This window comes from Alosa alosa, chromosome 5, assembly GCF_017589495.1.
Source record: "Alosa alosa isolate M-15738 ecotype Scorff River chromosome 5, AALO_Geno_1.1, whole genome shotgun sequence".
NCBI classification, from domain to species: Eukaryota; Metazoa; Chordata; class Actinopteri; order Clupeiformes; family Clupeidae; genus Alosa; species Alosa alosa.
In genome coordinates, this window is record NC_063193.1 from 9,161,937 (window position 1) to 9,181,494 (window position 19,558).

General features: G+C 37.7%; 3 protein-coding genes across 6 annotated transcripts; 1 reads left to right on the plus strand and 2 right to left on the minus strand.

Moving 5' to 3' along the window:
* Positions 1 to 618: 618 nt before the first annotated feature.
* cenph (centromere protein H) lies at positions 619 to 4,329 on the minus strand. Of its 2 annotated transcripts, none has more exons than XM_048243352.1 (10): positions 4,260 to 4,329; positions 3,032 to 3,150; positions 2,835 to 2,890; positions 2,647 to 2,683; positions 2,490 to 2,558; positions 1,709 to 1,765; positions 1,546 to 1,609; positions 1,324 to 1,375; positions 996 to 1,153; positions 619 to 781 (listed from the first exon to the last, which is right to left on the minus strand). In XM_048243352.1, exons 1-10 carry the CDS (start codon positions 4,275 to 4,277, stop codon positions 695 to 697), a joined length of 717 nt encoding a protein of 238 aa, XP_048099309.1. In that variant the 5' UTR covers positions 4,278 to 4,329; the 3' UTR covers positions 619 to 694. The 2 variants fall into 2 exon arrangements, with proteins under 2 accessions (XP_048099309.1, XP_048099310.1); XM_048243353.1 differs by lacking the exon at positions 4,260 to 4,329 and adding an exon at positions 3,557 to 3,662.
* Positions 3,691 to 8,215, plus strand: mrps36 (mitochondrial ribosomal protein S36). Of its 2 annotated transcripts, none has more exons than XM_048243354.1 (5): positions 3,691 to 3,777; positions 4,364 to 4,477; positions 5,873 to 5,936; positions 6,295 to 6,503; positions 7,627 to 8,215. In XM_048243354.1, exons 2-5 carry the CDS (start codon positions 4,427 to 4,429, stop codon positions 7,642 to 7,644), a joined length of 342 nt encoding a protein of 113 aa, XP_048099311.1. In that variant the 5' UTR covers positions 3,691 to 3,777; positions 4,364 to 4,426; the 3' UTR covers positions 7,645 to 8,215. The 2 variants fall into 2 exon arrangements, with proteins under 2 accessions (XP_048099311.1, XP_048099312.1); XM_048243355.1 differs by lacking the exon at positions 3,691 to 3,777 and adding an exon at positions 3,856 to 3,959.
* A 573-nt stretch (positions 8,216 to 8,788) lies between these two features.
* On the minus strand, positions 8,789 to 19,109 carry mier3b (mesoderm induction early response 1, family member 3 b). 2 transcript variants are annotated; one of them, XM_048243349.1, is made up of 13 exons: positions 19,100 to 19,109; positions 18,240 to 18,264; positions 17,930 to 18,075; positions 15,844 to 15,978; positions 15,529 to 15,652; positions 15,207 to 15,280; positions 15,036 to 15,108; positions 14,131 to 14,279; positions 13,658 to 13,739; positions 13,447 to 13,541; positions 13,225 to 13,352; positions 12,929 to 13,077; positions 8,789 to 12,553 (listed from the first exon to the last, which is right to left on the minus strand). In XM_048243349.1, the coding sequence occupies exons 1-13, from the start codon at positions 19,106 to 19,108 to the stop codon at positions 12,075 to 12,077; spliced, it is 1,668 nt and encodes a 555-aa protein (XP_048099306.1). In that variant the 5' UTR covers position 19,109; the 3' UTR covers positions 8,789 to 12,074. The 2 variants fall into 2 exon arrangements, with proteins under 2 accessions (XP_048099306.1, XP_048099307.1); XM_048243350.1 differs by lacking the exon at positions 19,100 to 19,109 and adding an exon at positions 18,736 to 19,029.
* Positions 19,110 to 19,558: the final 449 nt, after the last annotated feature.

The following is a 19,558-nucleotide window of genomic DNA, read 5'->3' on the forward strand; positions in this document are numbered from 1 at the left end:
TGATGAGACTAGGCAAGCCATAGACTGTATAGAATATGTGTTCTATATGTACAGTCTATGAGGCAAGCAGCTGTCGGTATCCGTTTTACATAATCCTATGGAGTAGACTGTGTTTTCAAAAAGTCTATGTGCTACTACGTTCAAAATACTTAAAACAAAAAAGGTACTCCTGCAAGAACAAAGCCATTTCCATGCATTGTTTTGGTAAATTGTGCTAATGGTTATGATTCGGTAGTCTTCCTATTGCAAGAAATGTACAAATGTTTTCTGGAGCGCATGAAAATTGAGCTTTTTATTTGACATTGTGGTCATGTGAGGGGAAAAAAAGGTTACAAAAACTGAAAGAAAAAAAAAAAAACTTTATATGGAACTATGCCATGTAATGATCTGCGTGCTCTTGTGAATACAACATACAACAGAATTTATACCAGTGATGTGGATATTTACAACTTTACTTAAATGCTGTACTTGAAAAAAACTCTTTACACATAAAATGGAAATAATTGTTTACAATGCCGCTTTTATTCTACAATTTCAAAAATATGACAATATATATACACACACACATATATATATATATATATATATATATATATATATATATATATATATATATATATATATATATATATATATATAAATACACACACACACAACATATGTTGTTGTCTTCTATGGGTTTCCACTTGTTTCCTCAATTTGGAATGCTCTCCAACCCCATTGCAATATCTCTTAACTTTGGATTATCCATCCAGTTCACTCTGGTGGCAAGGATTATCCCCTATAGAAAAATGTACTGTTGTCAAAAATTGTCTTGCACAGACACAAATCTACATTTGACAAAAAATTGAATCATTTAAACATGTAATCAATTAGGTCAACAATTCATTCTGTCAAGCACTTTAAATGTGAGCTGAAAGGGAATTCAAAGTAATTGGGTGCAAGTATGCGTTCATTAGATCAAACCATAAATTGACTGCATACAGTTGCTGTACCCTTAAAATGTTCTGTGATACAGCGATGACCTTCTGATGCTTCTCCATAACTGTGTCAGCTTTCTCCATGGTGCGTCTCTCCACCTCACCCTGATTCTCTCTCATCTTTTGAAGCTCATCCATCTCCTGCATCTTCTTCTTAATCAGCACTTTCAGGTCTTACAAATGAAGGAAGGGTATTACTGAGTTATTACTCTGTTGTACTCCTTTTACTTTGTTTTGAGAATGGTACTTCATGAAGTAATACTACAGTGTTGCAGGAAAAAAGAAATGCTGCCTATTACTTCATGTAGCACAATATGAAATGCTGTATGTGCAACAATATTACCAAGCCTCTCTTTCTGTAGATCTATGATTTGGTCCTGAAGTTCACGGGACTCCTACAAAAATGGAAAAGAGAAATGCTGTTAACAAACAAGAAATTATTGCTTAAATAATTAATTATATAATGAATGTAATCACCATTAAATTGGGCATTTTTAATTACTGGATCACAAATATCTACTATACATCTACTACACAAATATCAACATGAATTTGGATAACACACCTGTTGAAGTTTTCGTATTCTTGCAAATTGGCTTACACTGTGTTGAGCCAGCATCTTAATTTCCCTGTTGAAAAATTAATTAATACTGAATAATTCCATAACAATGAATAATTCCATAACTTGCATTTATATATGTTGATGCAGAAAAAAAAGGTCTACAAACTCTGAACTTTCATCATTCTGGATTAGCTTGGCAGTGATGCTGTTCCAGATTTGCATCCTGAAACAGATCGATCATTTATAAACACCAAGACGTTTTATGCAATGTTATCCGAGATCAGTGTTACAGTATGGAAATGCTGTAATGCTTATATTTGATGCAATCTAGGAAAACCCTTCACATGGTGCACTCAAAAGTCCTTGATTACTGCTCCGTTTCAACCATCTCTGGTGAAATTCCACCAACTTAAGATTCTGATACCAGTCTAGCAACATTCTGGACACTGTCTCCTAGCAAAATCCTGGATACCATCCTCACAAAATCTTGGATGTTGCTAGGATGGTATCAGAATCATTGGTACCAATTTTTCCCGATCGCATCACATATTCTAGTACTGAAGCAACACAAGCATGAAAACTTTATCCACAAAGAGTCATTTTCCCACCCTCTTTGCATAAGGAAAACCCTTTTCCCTCCAAAAGCAGAATGTTCCTTGACAGGAAATAATGCACAGCACATAATCTTTAGTAGAGTTGAACAGTACAGTTTCATTCAATTATTCACAAATTGCTTAAAGGTATGATGCAGGGTCTTTGGCATGTCCAATCTGGAAGTCTGTGATGAGAGGGGGAGGTAATTTGCCATTCTCCAAATAATGACATCATCAGCTGTTTATTGGTGAATGTGAACCATCATGGGCTACATCCAAAGGTTGACAAGCGGTGTTGCCTTGACCACAAATGGATAGATGTTCAAAAGTAGCTGGCAGATACTTCATAGGTACCTGTTCAATGCCAGCGTTTGGTTGAAGAGTTGTGTTCTTTCTTCTTCCAGTCCCTCCTCATACATTGATCTAAAGGTATGTAGAACACATATATGGGTCAATTTGAAATATTCAGATTCAAATATACAGTTGAAAGAGTTGATATAAGCATACTTACACATCTGCATCATCACCAACCAGTTTTTTATTACTGCCTGTACAAGAGATGCCAACATAATATTAATAACCATATACATTTTTTCTGACAAGGGTCAAATACAATGTAAAGAAATATATAAAGGCTCTTGAAAACTATGTTCTCACGAACAAAACACTGAATCTTTACATTATTGCAAAAGTCCATACCCAAGTTGGCCTGTACCATCATTTCAAAACATTGGTTTGAGATGGTCTCTTTCATCCTGAGGAGAACATATTAGAATGTTAACTATAATTATAATTAATGTATAAAGTTAAGTTACGTCTTTATGATGAAAGAGTAACATTGAATACAACCTCACTAAGTTACGTCTTTATGATGAAAGAGTAACATTGAATACAACCTCACTAAATCGACAGCTGTTACAGTATCTGGGATGGTGGCAGGTGAGCAGCCACTGAATGCTCCAGTTTCCTTATCTTGTAAAACGCCTTCCAGCTGTTTACAGCCGTCCATTGTGGCCTGCAAGAAACATCATTCAAGACATGTAAACAACCCATAGACATAATCTAGTCAAGAAGTTGTGTGATGAACCAGACATAGAGAATCTAGCATCACAGACAAGTATTTTGCCAGTTTATCCTTGTCTATACATTTTGTAGATGTTTCAATAAAAAAGACATGACTTGGAAAGCTTAATTCTGAGCAGGTATTCTCTGGCTAACCATCGTTTTTCTGATTAGGTTATTGCTTGACTATGATAGGTGAAGTTCGCTGGCTCTTAACCAGTTAACGTTAACATTCAAATACTAGTTAACGTTGTCCCCCCAAAAAACTTAAACAGAACCTAAACGCATAGTCAACAAGCATAGCATAATGCGTAGTAAATCTACCGAAAGGTTTAAATCGATAAAAGAGGTAAACATACTGAATTCTCGAAGAGCAACGTTAGAACAACAAAGCTAGCCCGCAGAGCTAACTCACAACTCGAAATCGACCGCCAGGAAATGCAAACACAGATCACGTGACACAACGCTGCTACAGCCCAGCCTTATTTATAACGCCAGAATAAAGGTATACGGTGTCGGTGCAGTCGGCGGCGGTCATGGTTTTACCACAGGAAAAGTCGCTTAGCCATATCACTTTTAGGTAATTTTATTTTATTTACATATTGTCTAATTTTGCGTTGTTGCTATAACACTTTTACTATTACTTGTGTAGCAATTAATGACAAATCGATGAGATGTTCATTGTCTGGTGGGGATCAGATAATGTTAATGTCACATCACTTGTGCTTCATAAACTGACATTGAAAGTGGAGTAAGCTAACGGTATGTATAAGTACGTTAGCGCGTTTATTTTATTTTGTGGATTATCCCCACAGTATGGCAAACGTAGAGTAGCCTACTCAGTAGTGTTCAAGCGAAATGCTGTATTCAAATATGTTTTACGGGGTGTATAATCTTAATCATGGATAAGTACACTTTGTAGCTAAGCTTGTTAGCCAACCAGTCGATTAGCTAAATGCTTTCACCCTTGACGACTTGAGGATTGCTCTCTAGTTTTAAATGGTCTAAAGCTGTATTATCCAAAACGCTGCATCTCAGTAGCGCATCTAGCTATTGACTAACCGCATCCTCAGCATCCATAGGCTGCTATACCATAAGTCATACCATTACAATGTGCCGCAACTAGCTGACTGAATTTGTCCTCTAATACTATTTCGTGACAACAGCTCCATCTTCAGGTGGTAAAGCGAGATCTTTTTTTAACCCGGAAGAAGAATAACGAGGTCGCCATGGGAAGCAAAGTTAGTGGCAAGATGGCTGCCGCTGGACGGGTCGTTCAGGTAAAGAGTAGGGGAAATGTTGAAAAAATGTATTAATGAAACTCACCAGGATTCTTTCAGTGTTTGTGACTGGTTGAATGGCTGTTGTTTAAAGCGGTGTTGGTTACATGGTTAAATAACCCTTAGTTGTCGTTTATTTTGTGTATTTGTCAGTGTCTAAATGCCCTTGTCACACAGCGGGTAGCTTCTAACGTTAGTTGACTGCTGCTCGCCAGCCAGCTATGTCTGGTTTGACCATTTAACGTAGGCTACAGGTGATTACTGTTATGAAATGTGGCGTGGCTCTACCTGCCGTGATACACTGCAATTTTCATTTAATAATGGCACTGGTAAAGCAAAATAACTGTAGTTCCCAAGACCTTCCTTGTCTAGTAGTAGTGGCTTGCTCTTAGTACTTTTTGCTGTCATCGATTACCACTGCACTGACGAAAGTACCGGTGTTGCACCAAATTCTGTTTCTGTGACCTGTCGAATTTTGTGACTCTAGAGGGCGCTGTTTTATTTGAGTCTATGAATGTACTGAGCTATACTGACACACTGATGAGGCAATTCTGTTATGTGTATAATTCTTCTAATAAACTTTGTACATTTTTGAAACATGGAACATTGACTGGGTGTGGGTGTATTATTCTAGAGTAGAGCTAAAGCCTACCCCTCACCACTCCTGTGAACAGATGGACCTCAGCAGAACAGGTCACATATTTTGATAGGCTACTGTCAAATTAAGTCACTGTAACTGCAGAAAAAAATGCTGTGGAGGTCACAAACTGCCTCCTTAAGTTTGTATATCAGTTTGAGGTCCCAAAAAGTATATTAACAGACAATAGCAAGGAGTTTGTCAATGTAAATAAAGTGTTTGCTGATGTCGATGACAATGTACAATATCAGTCCATTTCTGCAGAGTTATAGTGGGGTAACATTAATTTGACAGTAGGCCTATCATATGTGACCTGTCCTGCTGAAGTCCACCTCTTCACTGGAGTGGTGGGGTAGGCTTTAGCTCTACTCTATAGAGATATATGCTCCATGTTTCAAAGATGTGCAAAGTGTATTAGAAGAATTATACATATAACAGAATTGCCTCATCAGTGTGTCAGTATAGCTCAGTACATTCATAGACTCATAAAACGGCATCCTCTAGAGTCACAAAATTCGACAGGTCACAGAATTTGGTGCAACACCGGAACCTAGATGACCACTGGCTTTTGTTGAGACCAATAAACGTACCGGTACTGTGACATTCCTGTCCAAGAGAGCACTCCACTCATTGCAGTGCTATACAGTTTCTTTCCAATATCTTTGGTAATAACTTGAGACCTAATGAGATATATATAGTTAATATAATGACGGTATCATTAAATAATGCTGATTTTCTTGTATGATTGTATTTTTCAGGCCGTGCGACCACACGCACCCTTAATCAAATTTCCCAATAGAAAAGGTATACCAAGACCAAATGGTGAGTTTTGTTTAGCACTAGGCCTTTGAGCTCTCTGACAGTACATTAAAATCTCCTTTATGTCGGCGTAAGACAGTTGGCTGGTGTGGTCTTACATTTGGATGGCTTTCAGAAATGGACACTGCAACTCTTCTGTACCATGTAATTGTCAGCCACTAGACTAGAGTCTGACTGTTACAACCAGTCAGGAAGATAACAATTGAATCACATGAGTGAACTACTGTGGCGATGTCTGATGGAAGTTAACTATAAACGTAGAGCAATGTATCAACAAAATACCTTGATCTTGTGAAAATATAGTAGGTATTAATAACGTTAGTGTTTTTAACACAACCTTGTACTATGCCTGTATGAACAGTTCAAGAAGCACTGAAAGTGGTTGCTGCCAGTCTTGCCCCAGACACGTCCCCAAGTTCAACACCATTACCACCAGTACTACCACCACCAAGACCACCTGGACCCGTTAGTCGATTACCTGGGACCCCAGATACGATTGCCGTAGTTAAGGATCTTCCACAAAGGTATCGCAGGAGGGTAGTCACAGATGAAGAAATGGAGTATATTCAGGTCAGTGCATTGGCTGCTGTTTTGATGTTCTGTGTTTTGATATGACAACTTTGGAGGCATGCCCCCTTTACTATTCCTAAAGTAATTATTTTTGCATATCTACTGAAAATTCAGTAGAATTATTCTATTCTATGTAGTTCATATCATCAATAGTAGATTAATAGTCTCCTGTGTAGGTGTATGAGACTAATAGTCTGTGTCTGTCTGTGTGTGTGTGTGCACTGCTCAAAAAAATTAAGGGAACACTTACAGTTTTCCACAATTGTTAAAACACATTTTTTTAAACCTTCCACCCTTTTCTCCATTCTCAAACTACATTTACAAAATCTGAGTACCGATCCAGTGTATGATGGAAGTGTTCCCTTAATTTTTTAGCAGTATATATATCAATTTAAGTAGAAGATTTGTTCAATACACACATCTTTGGACAACACTGATGTGCCTTGTACTGGTCACAATAAAAGGCCACTGTGAAATGTGCAACACATTGCCACTGATGTCACAAGTTTTGGGGAGCATGCAATTGGCATGCTGACTACAAGAAAATCCACTAGAGCTGTTGCCCATGAACTTAATGTAAAATAACCTGCTTAAATTTGACCAAATGTTATACAATTTGAGTAAAATAAACTCTGTGTGCATAGAAGTCTGAGATATTTCACTAGCCACATTTACATGGACAGTTTATTTTTTCGTCATTATCGATTAAACTATTCCGATTGAATAATGTGTGCCGTCTGTTTACATGGGGAACGTCCTATTCCGATCAGGTGCTCTCAAGCGCTTTAGAATCTTTGATCGAAATAGCCGTTGTTGCCTACTTTTCTTTAAGAAGATACAGCAGTCAATCCGAAATTAAAATTCTGATCGGACCAGGAATTTTCATTCCGATTGAGATGTTTATATGACAATTATTATTCAGATTGAGCCGTTATTCTGTTTCTAATCAGAATAAAAGTGTCCATTTAAACATGGCTACTTTAACCTATGTGCTGCCCTTACATATTTGAATATGTTCACTCAAAATACATTGGCATGTCTATCTGAAATAAAACAAGACGGCTATATGGAGAGAAAAAAAAAATCACACACCTGTTTGTTCTTTTTTCTGTTTTCCTCACAGCGCGGTGGACCAGAGTGACACCAAGAATCAGCAATATCTACCAGAGTCCTTACTTTATCATTTGTTTTCTGTTTTATGTTGCCTAATTTTATTCCTCAACATATGAGGACTCCTCAACAACTGAGGCTGCCACCTTTCATCCTACAAATTGCAGAGAAAACAAACATTTAATTTTTATTTGTGAAAATGTACATACAAATATTTTTAAAGATGTAGATATTTTACTGGATTGTTTTACTTGTTGGTTCATGGACTGTGTTCTTCCACCTAAATCTTAACCTAAGGAGAGGTTGAGTATCTTGAAGCCTATGGTGACAGTCCTGCTCTGGGAAAAGCCAAGCAAATTCCAGTTCTCGCAGATGTACATCTTGCCATCTCTGCTCCTCATCCAAAGCTGTTTTGTCTGCAAGCGCACATGTTGCTAATTATTACTCCCTCCCAGTTCGCTCAACTTCAATCCAACCTAGTTCAACTAAGTCAGGCAGGCAAAACCTCTACACGCCCTGTAAAGTCTGACTGCTGCTGGAATGGTAATAGACTGAATGTTGGGACTGAAGTTCTCCACTATTAAAAGTATTTAATATGTTGAGTTTTCCCCCACATTTATTTGACTTGGCCAACTATATGTTTGAAGATGTTTCTGTGTGTACTCTAAATACACTGTAAGCACAGTACAGTGAACAAGATTTAGCTAATACATGTCTGTACTCACTATCTAGAGTGCATGTCCTGGTGATGAAATGTAGAGGTTCTGGGGGCTCACTGGGTCATGTTTGGTGGGATCCATTTCATATAAGAACACTGTTTTACCAAAACACAAATTAGGAGGTGCTAAGAGTAATTGCAAGTTTGCATTATGTTTAATTGTTTGGGGTCCTACCATGGCTGTGGGTAGCAGGTTAGTTCCAAGATAAGTCCTTTTGTCTTTATTTAGAGCTTGGTTTCTATACCGTGTTTGAGTGTTACAGAATCTGTTGTTAACAGAATCTGTTGCTTTAGAAGGAAATGTTTTCTGACAAGGCCAAGCTGAAACGGACCATGTCAAACGTGAGCCCAGAGGAAATATAGTGAGTCAGATGGAGAAAGTGACAGTTGTTTTAGTTACTCAGGTGTTGTTGTTTTTTTGTGGCAGACTTGAAAAACACACTTGCACACAATAGAATGACAATTTCCAGAGATTTATTCCTGGATATGTACACCAAGTATTAAAGTACAACAGAAAATACAAAATAATGCTAACCAAAAGGGAAAAAGTTATGTACACATTATATAAACAATAAAGATTTCCATTCAAATAGTTCAAATATTAAATGTACTGATTGTCTATATTTCTGAATATACATTTAAAGTATTTGTTGGTATTATTCACATATATATTTTTCATTTTTATTTCTCAGACTTTTTACTCAATCTCCATCTCAAATGAAAATTGACATTTAGTGCCTACTCACTAACAAAACTACAAAACATTTCACTGAAATATCTACATTTACAAGATCTCAAGGGGTTGCTGAAAGCTTTACATGTCAATAAATTTCAAACCCATCTTTTGTGAACTTCAAAAAGATACGGACCATGAGTAGAATGTGATTTGCACAGCTTAAAACTTTGCCATTTAACCACAACTCAGCGCAAGGTTGCAGGAGCTGCTCTAGCTACCTTATCCACATACATACTGTTCCAGTACCTCTACATGTGTGATGTTGAAAGAAGAAAACAAAAACCGAGAAAAATGAGAAACACTGATATACAAGAGGAAGGATTAAAAACAACTTTTCTTTGCACGCACCAAATCCAGCTCTTACACATTTTTTCATATAGTCCCCAACGTGAATAGCTTTAACTATCTTAATCCCATACAACGCAAGAAAATTATCTACGGGTTATGTTTATCTGGCTGTACCTTTAAAATTTGTTCACAGGGTATGATGGCATGTCATCCTCATGTAGCATGTTTTTATGACAGTCAGAATCTAACTGCCTTCCAAAGAATCAATATATCGATATAAGTTTTAGCTCAAAAACAGCCCAAGGGTAAAATATGACTCATGCAATACAAAGAAAGAACCCATGCCAAACATATAGTGGGACTGAAGCCCAATATGGACATTCTGCAAGGGACAACTTTAAGATTTAGATTATGCTGTGTGTTTGTGTCCAGATCTTTTAAAATAGGGCTGATATCACATCTCTGTAATGTGCTCATGAAACACCAACTGCCTTAGTAAAAGAACCAGTGACCAGCCATTCTGACCAGAACACAACCTCATCATATTGATTAGTATTTAGCAATCTGACTCAATCTCCTAATCACAACAGACATTAATTAGTTGTTTTAAAAGTTGACATTATCTTGTGAGTTAATGTGATTCAAACGCATGTGCCATATTGAACAATATATTAACACTTTTTACAGAATTGCAAAAAAAAAAAAAAAAAAAAAAAAAAAAAACTCAACAGTGGTTTTTCAGGGAAAGGAGTGGTTGCATGCATGGTTTAGATGAATAATCATAAAAATACAAAACAAAACACAAAAAAGAAAAGGAAAGACACAAACAAAAAGCAAAATGGTAAACAGAGAAAATGTTTTAACAGGACATCTATACATATCTACAAATTATTGCCTCAGGACCATAACAGTAATTGAAAGTTTTTAGTTTTTGCATCAGCAATTCCCTTAATAAGTACGTGTGATTTTACAAACTCAAGGTTTTTGCCATAATTTCTCACAGAATGTCTGAGCTGCATCATGGTGAAAATGGTTTGTGATGTTACTAGTACAAAAATGGTATAGAGAAGTACTATATGGCTTAAGAGAGAAAGCTTGACATGCAACATGCACTTTGATCCTCCGAAATTAAGTTATCAATGTCTGCATAGACGAATGCCATAAATTAATAATATGTATGGTTACAGATGGGTAACTACTGCTTTGTCTGAAACAAATCCAAAAATGTGTATCCACCCCCCTACACACGCCATCACTTTTCAAACCAATACAACTTCACAACCTAAAATACAAACACCTAACAGGTTACCCACCCTTTCCCCCCTTGGTAATACTGAATACAGATAACATATGCAGCTGCATTAAAACATAAAACATAATACTGACCAAGTTCCAGTGACAAAAAGTCTCAATCACAATCTTGTCCTGCTAATTAGTTCCTGACGGACATCACTGGGAACCTTTAACAATTGCAAGATGGATTACCACATGGTGTTAATGATGGCAACCACTTGCAACATGTCATTGCCAAAGGGAAAAAAACAAGGGATGCAAAGGCCCATGATAGTAGCCAATGTAGCCATATGGTTTCTGTACAAATATTTGACATTCTTGACATTTGTACTGAATACTCTGCTGTCAAGATACAAAGTAAGATTCTCCTTGGGCAGGTGAATGTTACCTGTGAATCAAAAAACTTCCAAAAAAACTCCAAGACACTTTCAGTGACACATCCACACACAAAAAGCTTTTAGTGGTAATTGTATGATGCCCTCAAATCGTGCAAGTTGTTGAAAACGAACACCTGCCCATTTCAAATACTACTAATCCAAACAGCCCCAAACAAAGCATATATTGTGCTTTGCAGAGAGGAAGATCTCAATGGTATAGTACACCTAATCAGGAACAAATCACACCAGGAACTCACGGCTATTTATAAGGACAGATATGAAATTGTTCATTATAAAACATTGCACTTTACCAAATCACAAAACTCTTGTGGCCCCTATGTGGTATTGGTAAAAAAAAATTGCAGACAAGCTAGCATGCATGCATCCACAGGAAGAAAAACAAGGAGCAGGACATGAAACGACTCAGCCAAAAAAGTGCTCTTCTCTCTTGTGTAGTCTTGACCGCTGAGGCTCTTACTGCATTGAATACAAAAAATCCTGACATATAAAATGCTACATTAGCCAAGGCCTAGTCTGTCTAGGTGTGTGTAAACACTGACATATCTAGGAGAAAAAAAAAAACATTCCAATTACAAAACAAATGAAAAACTAACAAAAACAAATGCAGTTTCTGGCAACATCTAACTTCAGATAATGCCAGAGAGAAGCAGAGGGATGACAGACAAATGACTCACCAGACATTAACAAGGATTATGAAGGAGTACAAAGAATCTAAGGCCAGGTAAAATAAATGGCTATATAAACTCTTGAGAAATCAAGACTTTTTCTTGTTCTATACAATAAAAGACATCACTGATGTCATAATATATAACAAAATGAAAAAAAAAATGTATACGTATACGTATATAGACTTATACTTTTTTTTCCATTTAAAAAAAAAAATCTGAATCACTTTCAGTGAGTCTATGTCCATGGTTTGTACACTGTGGTGTATGCAGAATGATAATAAGAGTGTGTGTGTGTGAGAGAGAGTGAGAAAGAGAGAGAGTGTTTGTGTGTGTGTGTGTGTGTGTGTGTGTGTGTGCACACTACTCAGACTGCAGCGCTGTGTGTTGATGTTGGTGATGGTGCCGTGCATGTGGGCCCATGAACCCGTTGGGCTCGGCCGTGGCCAGGCCACTGAAGTCTGTGACTGACACCGCCATCTTGGCTCCAGTGATGCGGTGTGCCCTCCGGCTTCCATCGAAGTCCACTCCGAGACTGGCCACAGACACGTCCCCCATGAACGCGTCTGGGCCCAGCGTCATCTTCATCCTCTTGGGGGGACGCTCGCAGTCCTTGACCCCGCTGCTTCCCCGACCCCCACACGCACTCATGGGTCCCAGGTCTGAGCGGTAGAACCCCCCCTCCAGCAGGCCGAGGCACTCCGATTCTCCGCTGGGGCCGAAATCCAGCGGCTCCTCGTGGTTTAGTGGCCGGTGTATGCTCTCCAGGGGTGGGAAGTTGTAGGAGTCTAGACAGTTTGAGTCGTTCTGGTTGCAGACAGTGGCCACACTGTTGCTAAGGGCTGCAGAAGGTAAAATAGATTATGAAAAACACATAAATGACCCCCCCTAAGCCTAGTACCATAAAGACTTCTTGTAGCACTATAAATATTTATGCAGTGCATAAAGCGTGTGGAAAAAAATACCAACAAAATCTAGAGCCATGGATAACACATTGGAAATAATTGATCAAATGTTTAGTAGCACGGTTCAGTAATGCCCGGAACGATGGACCAGAGGGCAAGGATTCACAACCACAGATCAATTAACACAAGATTTATTCTTTTATATAGCTATTACTTACATTTTATAAGTTGTATTTCAAATGTACAGTTAACAAAGGTGTGGTCAGGTACACTACGGATTATCAATGAGCGCCTGAAGAACTGAGAGCTCACCTGTGAGGTCGCTGGCCGTGATAGAGTTGAGGAGGCCTAGCTGCTGCTCGGCACTAGGCTCCAACCGGCCACTGGCTCCCACTGAGCACACAGACGACGTGGTGTCGGCCAGACCCTCAGCCTCGTCCACCAGTCTGTCCATTAAATCACTGCGGAGAAGGAAACAATATTTTGTTAAATCAGTCGAGTGATTCATTCATCCACTCCAACAAACACACATTGATGGCTAGTGATAATGGAGACGGAGATGTTCAGCCCAAACTTCCAGAAATGGGAATGTTGAAGTGGATACTCACGTGACACCAGGGTAACTGCTGTATTTCTTCTTTCCAAAGCGGTTCTGCTGTACGAAATAATCAAAGCGCTCCGATTTTTTCCACATGTAGTAAAAAGCCACACATTCTGCAACTGTTCGTGTCGTCACCTGTAACGAGGACATTGGAAAAGGGGATTAAAAGAACTGAAGCAAGAGTCAAAACCCCTTCCAGTAGTGTGACAAACAGAATGGTGGAACATACCTTGTGTTTTTGTATGAGGTGAAAGTTCTTCTCATATATTTGCAGTGCATGCTCAAAGTTTCTGCATTCGTCTTCAGACCAGGGTGGTGACTCTTCTATATACACATACATGAAAACAATTACTGTAGTATCACTTTAATGGCTTTTGTATTCATAACAAACAGTCGAAGTTATCTTATCTCTCTTATCAGAACAAAAGAAAAAAGTATACCTTTAGAAGATTTCAAATTACTGCAGTATCGTTCCAAGGCTTCATGTGTATTGTAGTTACATTTCACAAGTTCATACAAAGCCTGAATAGAAAAACAGAGGTTAAGTTTATTGATGGAAAGGCAAGATTTGTGTAGAAGCTTAAAGATTAGTTTACAAACAGATTTCTATGCTGTAGATTCCACAGTAATAAGTATTAATAGCACTGAGGTGTCAGCAAAAATACAACAGTAAAGTTAACCAACATTCTGACTATTTTGTTGTACTTTGTAAACATTACACAGTCTCAACTGTTTTTTTTTTATTAATTTAGTACCGTAGTACTACTTAGTTTGGCCTGGTTAATGAATCCCAATTTAATCAACTACTATGATTACTTTACAAAGTTTACATCTCATCTTGATACTAAAGATGAACTTAAATACTTAGCTTAATATTTCAACATCTAAAATAGTAAAAGGGTGAAATGCATACCTGTTCGTTATCGCGTACATGTCCTTTACATTCACCATTGTCTGATATCCCTTCTGTAGTACGGGACAATGCTTGGGACAAGAATTCTTTCACTTTACTCTCTGACAGGAATCCAGGATTCCACAGTAACTGGTCCTCCTCCTCATACACTGAAGTAAAACAAAACACATGGTTCCCATTATATTAGTGGTCTAAAGCAGTGTTTCTTAACTGGTCTTGCTTTCGGACCCACAATTTCCCATGTTCATTAAGTCGCGACCCATATATTTTTTTAGCGATCAAGCCAACGGATACAGTGAGCTTCATCGTAAGACACCGAAAGTGCCTGTAGGCCTACCACTTTGGAACATGCTGATGTTTGGCATTACATTTGTGAAATCTTCAACACCTGATGTCACCTTTCAAAGTACTCGACAGGTTTGTTTTTGACAGGGGTGCTTTGTTTGAATGTGGCATTTTCTCTCAGCAATTCAGTGAACACTGGACACTGGGGTTTCTGTCCCATTTTGTCTCAATTTAAGTGAAACCATATCCTACTTCAAATATTCAGGGTCGTAGCCTACTTGCGTTTACCGGTAAAATGATGTCCAACATGACCGAATGATGTCTAACATGACCGGTCAAATAAACATTGTCTATGTCAATGGCTATGACTGACATACAAATAAAGTCTATGAAAATAAAGTTCCAATATTAGATCTGATAAGGTAGCATTTTTAAATGGGTGATTTTTTAATTTTTTTAACCACAAGTTCCGCGACCCACCCAGAACAGTTCCGCGACCCACCAGTTAAGAAACACTGGGCTAAAGTGTACACTTTATACAAAATCTTTTCTTCCCTGATGCTCAGAAAATGGTCTTTGTGGTCTATATAACACTGATTCAATATTAGCTCAAAACCCACCTTTTTCATCTTCTCCATAACTGCAGATTCCAGTGGGTACTTCAGCTTGGTACTGAGATCCAACCATTATCTCCTGAAAAGACAGAACCAGTTTGAGAGTAGAAAAATAAGCGGCTTGCTCTGTATAAAAACTGACTTGCCATGAGAAGAACAGAAGAAAATCAGACTCACCTTTCTCGAGTCTTCAGGGCTTGGGCCATCTTCCTCTCCCTCAGATTCCTTATCTCCATCATATGTAGCGTTAGCTAAACACAAGAACCATGCCGTTTCACAATCACTACATTTCATAAATGTGTACATAGTTTGATATTTCTCATTACACTATCAAAATATGTAGCACAAATCAATTCTTGAAAATATCTATACAAAATAATTAATGATGAATTTATCTGACAAACGGTCAACATTATAATATAGTCAACCACAAAGTTCTCAGCCACCTTGGAATTGAGTAATAATGCAGCCTATTTGAATATCGTCAAACACTACTCACATCTGAGTGTTCTAGGGAAGAAATCTGTGGTTTCATGAGAGGTCACTGACGGTGTCAAGTCATCAGCAGAGGATTGAGTCTCTTCTTCATAGTCCCCTGACAGCAGGTCCTTAGCTATTTCCTCCTGAAAATCCAAAACATTTATTACAAATTTAATTACAGTAAATTATTGACTCTAATGACACATTCAATGACTTCCATCAAAGCAACTACATATCTGAATTGAACCCCCACAATTCATTTCATGATTTTTTTTTACCCCCATGTCTCATGTATCCCAACCTACATCATCATGGTATGGGTCGAATAGCTCACCTTATCTAGTGTCATATCTGGCAGCTCATCTGTAAGTTCACCAGATGAGCTGTCCATACTGGATCCTGCTCCAGTACTGACAGACGGTTCATAGCGATACATCGCCAAAAGTTCCTCCAGTGGCATGTTGCCCTCCTGTTGAAATTAATACAAATATGACTATTGTCTTTGTGGGGAGAGCTGGGTAGAGGATTGTCTATGCCATTGGTTCTGTAGAATACTTTGTTTATGTTTACTTTGCGGACACTTTTATCCAAAGAGACGTACAACATAGACTAACAATAAACATTACATTATTACTCAAATTAAAAGTATACAATAAAGTGAAAATGTTTCATTTATAATAATGAACTAATAATAAAAATAATAATAGAAATTATGATATTACAATATACAGTTAAGAACAAAATGATTCATACCCCTGGCAAATATTGATTCAATGTTTGTTCTTTCTGAAAATGACACTACCACATGTCAATAGGTTGTAAGACAATGTGGTAGAAACATGGAATCAAAAAAAGAAGCATTTTCATCTTTTTTTAAATTTTTATGAAAAACGGCATGTCCAAAATTATTCATACCCTTTTTAAATAATCAATGGAAACATCTTTATTTGCATGAACAACTCTCAAAATGGTTATTATAATACCTACCAAGCCTCTCCATGTCTCCACAATGACTGCACCTTTTTAACAGCAATCTGGGTTTTGAGTCAAGAGCGATTATTTGCCATCACTCTGGCCTTCGGATTGAGGTCTGGACTATGGCTGGGCCACTCTAAAATGTTGGTATTGTTCTCGGTTAACCATTTCTTGCCTTGTTATGTATGTTTTGGATCATTATGTGGTTTAATGGTCCAATGCCGCCTACTGGGGCAGGTCTCTCGGCAGACAGCCTGATCTTCTCCAAAATTCTTAATTTGCCCCTTGTTTTAGTGTTACCGTTTACTTTGAGAAGTTCATCACTACCCATTGTCTGAAAAACACCCAAAACTAATACATTTCTATAGCTATTCTCCACATTGCGGATGGTGTTTTGGTTGTTGAAATGTTCACTCCATCTTAAAATGGATCACTTGGTCATCTTGGATGCTGATCATGGATCACGCTTCTCCAAACATGCACAACTCAGCTAAAGGGCACACTTGGACAAATAATTTAGCTTTCGCTGAATTTTTTTTGACCTAGGGACATGGCCTGAGATTGGCATAAAAAAGAAGCATTAAATTCCAATGACACCATGTCCATTTCAATTGTGGGGGTTAGAAAAGTATTCTTTTGGAATGTTTTTCAACCAGGGGGACCTGGTGACCTTCTCAAAATAAACGGTAGCACTAAAGCAAGAGACTACACTGAGATTCTGGAGGAAAAAGGTCAGGAAGTGTGCCAAGAGACCTGCCCCAATAGGCATCATTGGACCATTAAACCATACAATGATCCAAAACATACATCCAAACAAGTCAAGAAATGGTTAACAGAGAACAATGTCATATTTTAGAGTGACCCAGCCAGAGTCCAGACCTCAATCCGTCAAAAAAGTGAGTACAAGGCCAGAGTGATGGCAAATAATTGTTCCCGTCTCAAAACCCAGATTGCAGCTAAAAAGGTGCGGTCTACAATCATTGTGGAGACATGGAGCGCCTTGGTACGTATAAGAACCATTTTGAGAGCTTTGATTGCAAATAAAGATGTTTCCAGTGATTATTTTAAAAGGGTATGAATAATTGTGGACACACCATTTTCATAAAAATGTTGAAAAAGATAAAAACGCTTATTTTTTGGATTCCATGTTTCTACCACATTGTCTTACAACCTATTGGCATGTGGCAGTGTCATTTTCAGTCAGAACAAACATATTGGTCAAGAGAAAAATCAACATAAAATCAATAGTTTGTATGAATAATTTTGGAGTATGAATAATATTTTATATATATATATATATATATATATATATATATATATATATATATATATATATATATATATAAACATAAAATATACAATATATAAACATTACAGCATTCCCAAGTTCAAATAACAGCTACAAGAATACAACTGAATGATGAGACATGGTTTTGTGGAGTTACCTTTTCTAAATCAGCTATTTCAGAGCGGAAGTTCCTCTCGCCCTCTATCGTCTCCTCCTCTTCCAATGTTCTTTCATCATCATATTCATGGACTAACATGTCTGCTGTTGGGTCAAAGTCATGGTCTTCTGAAGATAAAGACCCAACTGTAGGGAGAAAATAATACTTTAGTTTTAAATGAGAAGAAGTAATGACTTTGGACTATACTCAAATAGGTTTCATGCTAATAACCTATGATAAAACAGAGACATCCGCATTTCATTAACGTTAGTGGAATTTTTCAGGTCAGAAAAGAGGTATTTCCCCTTACCTGGGCTCGAACTCCCGAGGGAAGCCTGTAACCACGACATGAGAATTAAATTAACAAAACATATTTTATACTTCAAGTGAATGAACTAGCCTACAATAAAGACCGAATGCACGGGATGGTTACACCAGGAGGAGGGTAAATGAAAATGAAATAATGTAGGAACAAGCGACATATTACATTTTCCGCTACACGACACGACCAAATTGCATTTCGATTACTGAAGATGTAGTTTTACTGAAGATATGCATGTTATTTCTGTACACATTTTTTCTTCTTATCAAAACAGGCAATAGATAAATAACGGTACTTAATACAGCCACTGCGGGAAATATAACTAGTCCCTCCTAGTGAGCCACTAATTGCAATAACTGGCTGGCTAGCTAGTCAGCTAGCTAATCTCGTCAAGCACAGCCGAGGCAAAAACATAAACAATCTTCCCTTTACAACGACAGTATGCCGGTTGAACGTTTCCCGGTGATGCACAAAAAACGCTTACGGTTATATATTTCTTATTTGGTCTACCAGACTCTTAATGTCCGTGACACAGTGCAGTTTAATGATGCATTTCGCATAAGATTGACGGATTTTCCTGCAGCCCGTTAGCACACAAACTTGCTAGCCGAGTAAGCTAGCTACCTAGACGCTTGATAAGGACGCAAAGGCCTAGCTAGTCCTGCTGGATTTCTTTTTTCATTCAACCATTTTAGCCTCTACCTTGCGCGATTTTGCCAATCGGCGCTGAAAATAAAAACACAACGCTAACATTTATCTAAATAATTTCTTTAACTTGAACTTAATCGTAATTAACATGTTATTTTTTGATTTAAAACCTGACATCCCTTCACAGCTTTCCCTCTTACCTCCGCCATATTGGTGCCTTTTGGCTGATAGGCTCTTACAGCTGGGTACCCGGATCTTCTCCGTTATCCAATCGGAGGCATGCGTAATATGCAGTTTACGAATTGAAATAAGACTTGACACCGACCTGTACATATTTTTATTTGTCCTGGATTTTTAGCAGTGAAAACTGTTTAAGCTCCTGTTAAAGACAAGGAAAATAAAAAATATTGCAGTTCAGTGCCTTGGAAAGGCAAGTTGCCAGTGGAATAGTAGCCTACTGGATATCATGATATCCAGATGTTTAAATGGCACATTCCTTAGAAGTTGTTGTTGTTAAGATTTTGTATTTGTTAGATGTAATAATTACAAATATTCTAATATTATACAAATTAGGCCTAAGTAATGATCGGGTATCAAAGCAAATCTGCTTCTCAAAGAAGAAATCCACACTTAAATTTAGTTTCAGCCAATTGTTTTTA